General features: G+C 39.6%; 1 protein-coding gene across 1 annotated transcript in view; it reads left to right on the top strand. All coding sequences in view use genetic code 11, as the record gives it.

Annotated features, from left to right (window-relative positions):
* EGR_10600 (hypothetical protein) overlaps positions 1-1,860 on the top strand; it is a gene marked incomplete at both ends in the record, with an annotated part of 7,096 nt that extends 5,236 nt beyond the window's left edge. Inside the window, one exon of the mRNA XM_024499849.1 lies at positions 1,696-1,860. Coding sequence (XP_024345728.1) covers positions 1,696-1,860 — 165 coding nt within the window. The remainder of the gene's footprint in view (positions 1-1,695) is intronic.
* Between the last annotated feature and the right edge of the window lie 66 nt (positions 1,861-1,926).

The following is a 1,926-nucleotide window of genomic DNA, read 5'->3' on the forward strand; positions in this document are numbered from 1 at the left end:
ACCACTCATCTTTTTATTTTCCTTTGGAATCAAAACAGCAAACGCTGGAAGCATGAAGGAGCAAACAGAGCCACGGATCAGTCAAGTAAGAAATTAAAGCTTACCTGTCATAATATTTAGCTACAATCTTTGGTAGGATGGCGAGTTGAAGAATGCAAAAGTACAGTTCACCCGGAAGGCCTGAATGAATGAAAAAAAGACGGGTATAAGTGAATGCACGAGTAGTAGCCCTGGGGATGATGAAAACACTTAGCCGTATTTTGCCTTGTTCATTTAAGTTAGCCCTCTGGAGGGCGAAGCTAACACCAATTTCGATTGCGACGACATTAATTGTAGTAATAATGATTCACTTGCAAACAAAGACCTTAAGAAATGTTGAAATGCCATTGAGAACCTCCACTTCTGCTGGTTAACCTTTTCGACTAAGAATATGACCTTTTCATTTGTCCTCTTAACAAATTGTTGGCTCTCCGACACAGAGTGAGCGGTCGAAGCCTATAAGTGAGAGGTCGTTTGGCATAACCAACCACTCTGCAGGCATATGTGACTGCTATCTAGCATAGATAGCTTAGCCTCAGTCAATGCGTTATGGTGATTTGTTACTGCGATACTATTTAAAGAATCGAGAGGCTGACCGGAATGAAACTGTTGTTACGCAGCACGAGGTTGTAGTCGCCTATCAACGTTAAAATTTAATGAGTACTTTCAGCATAAGATTAAAATGGTTGCATTTGAGACTACAACCCCATTACCAGTAACTGAAGTCACGTAAAAGTAAAATAGGAGTTAATTCATTATTTGAATTTTTAAATTCACACAACTTGTTACTTTTCTATAATGACACATGGTATGGCAATTACTGTCTGTAGTCCCCTGGGAGAATTAGGGGTCTAGGAAAGCAAAACGTGATGCCGTCTGAAGGTATGTGGAAGAAGAGTTGCGTGACAGCCTAATCACAGGAAACTAGAACGGTTATCATAGTAAATCCAGAAGTTGACCCATGTTTAATGCATTTATTGGGTGCGCCGAATCCTTCTGATCGGCTCAATATAATAGGAGAATCCTGTTAATTCGGCTTTGTGGTTGCTAATTTCTCGATTACTTTAGGCTGACAGTTGACAGAAAGACGATTTCCGCCTCGATTCATTAGTCAAACTTGACCATCTGCAAGGCCTTCGATTCACTCACTCTACTCTACAGCAGTCACTGCCACCAGCAATGCACCTTTAAAACGGTTGCATAAATTTTGGTCCAAAATTGCATCATATGGAAATTCCTAAAAATACTTTCTCTACACTTTTGCTGAGTTTATTTAGTGGATAAGTATTGCTTAGAGAAGAACACATACATTCTATTGCTCACCAATGGTTAAGATGATTCCGAGTGTAACAAAAGCATGAGGGAGATGATCATGCAAGGATCCGAATCCTTAGAATTCCTGTGGGATATCCTTACACACAGTAAAAATACTGCCTACACACTGTCTGCATCCCAGACTTCGCTTTCTGATGTTCCAACCCCTTATCGCCCCGTCAGATAATTCAGTAGAAACCACACTCAACCATTTACACTGGTGCAAAAACAAGGTGGAGTTTGTTGCAGCACTGTATCCAACAAGGAAATTATACTGAGTCGACTATTACTTGATTATTGCAGAAGCGTTAAGAGACATTTACGGTTCTTTGTTTCTGTCAGCTGTGGCCGAATTCGTTTGATAATCACATAGCTCCAAATGAATACCGTTTGTCAACACCAACTAGAAGTATCGAAACACCTAAAGATTTCTTCCATGTAATTCTAGGATATGCTATCATTTTCTGTCCGGCATTTAACCTTATTTGTTTTGAATTTACAACTTGACACAAAAAGTGTCACAGGTGCAACTTTGCAGCACACATGCAAGAGATAAATATTTGATAATTAAAT

The sequence above is a fragment of the Echinococcus granulosus genome (assembly GCF_000524195.1).
Source record: "Echinococcus granulosus chromosome Unknown EG_S00240, whole genome shotgun sequence".
Classification (NCBI taxonomy): Eukaryota; Metazoa; Platyhelminthes; class Cestoda; order Cyclophyllidea; family Taeniidae; genus Echinococcus; species Echinococcus granulosus.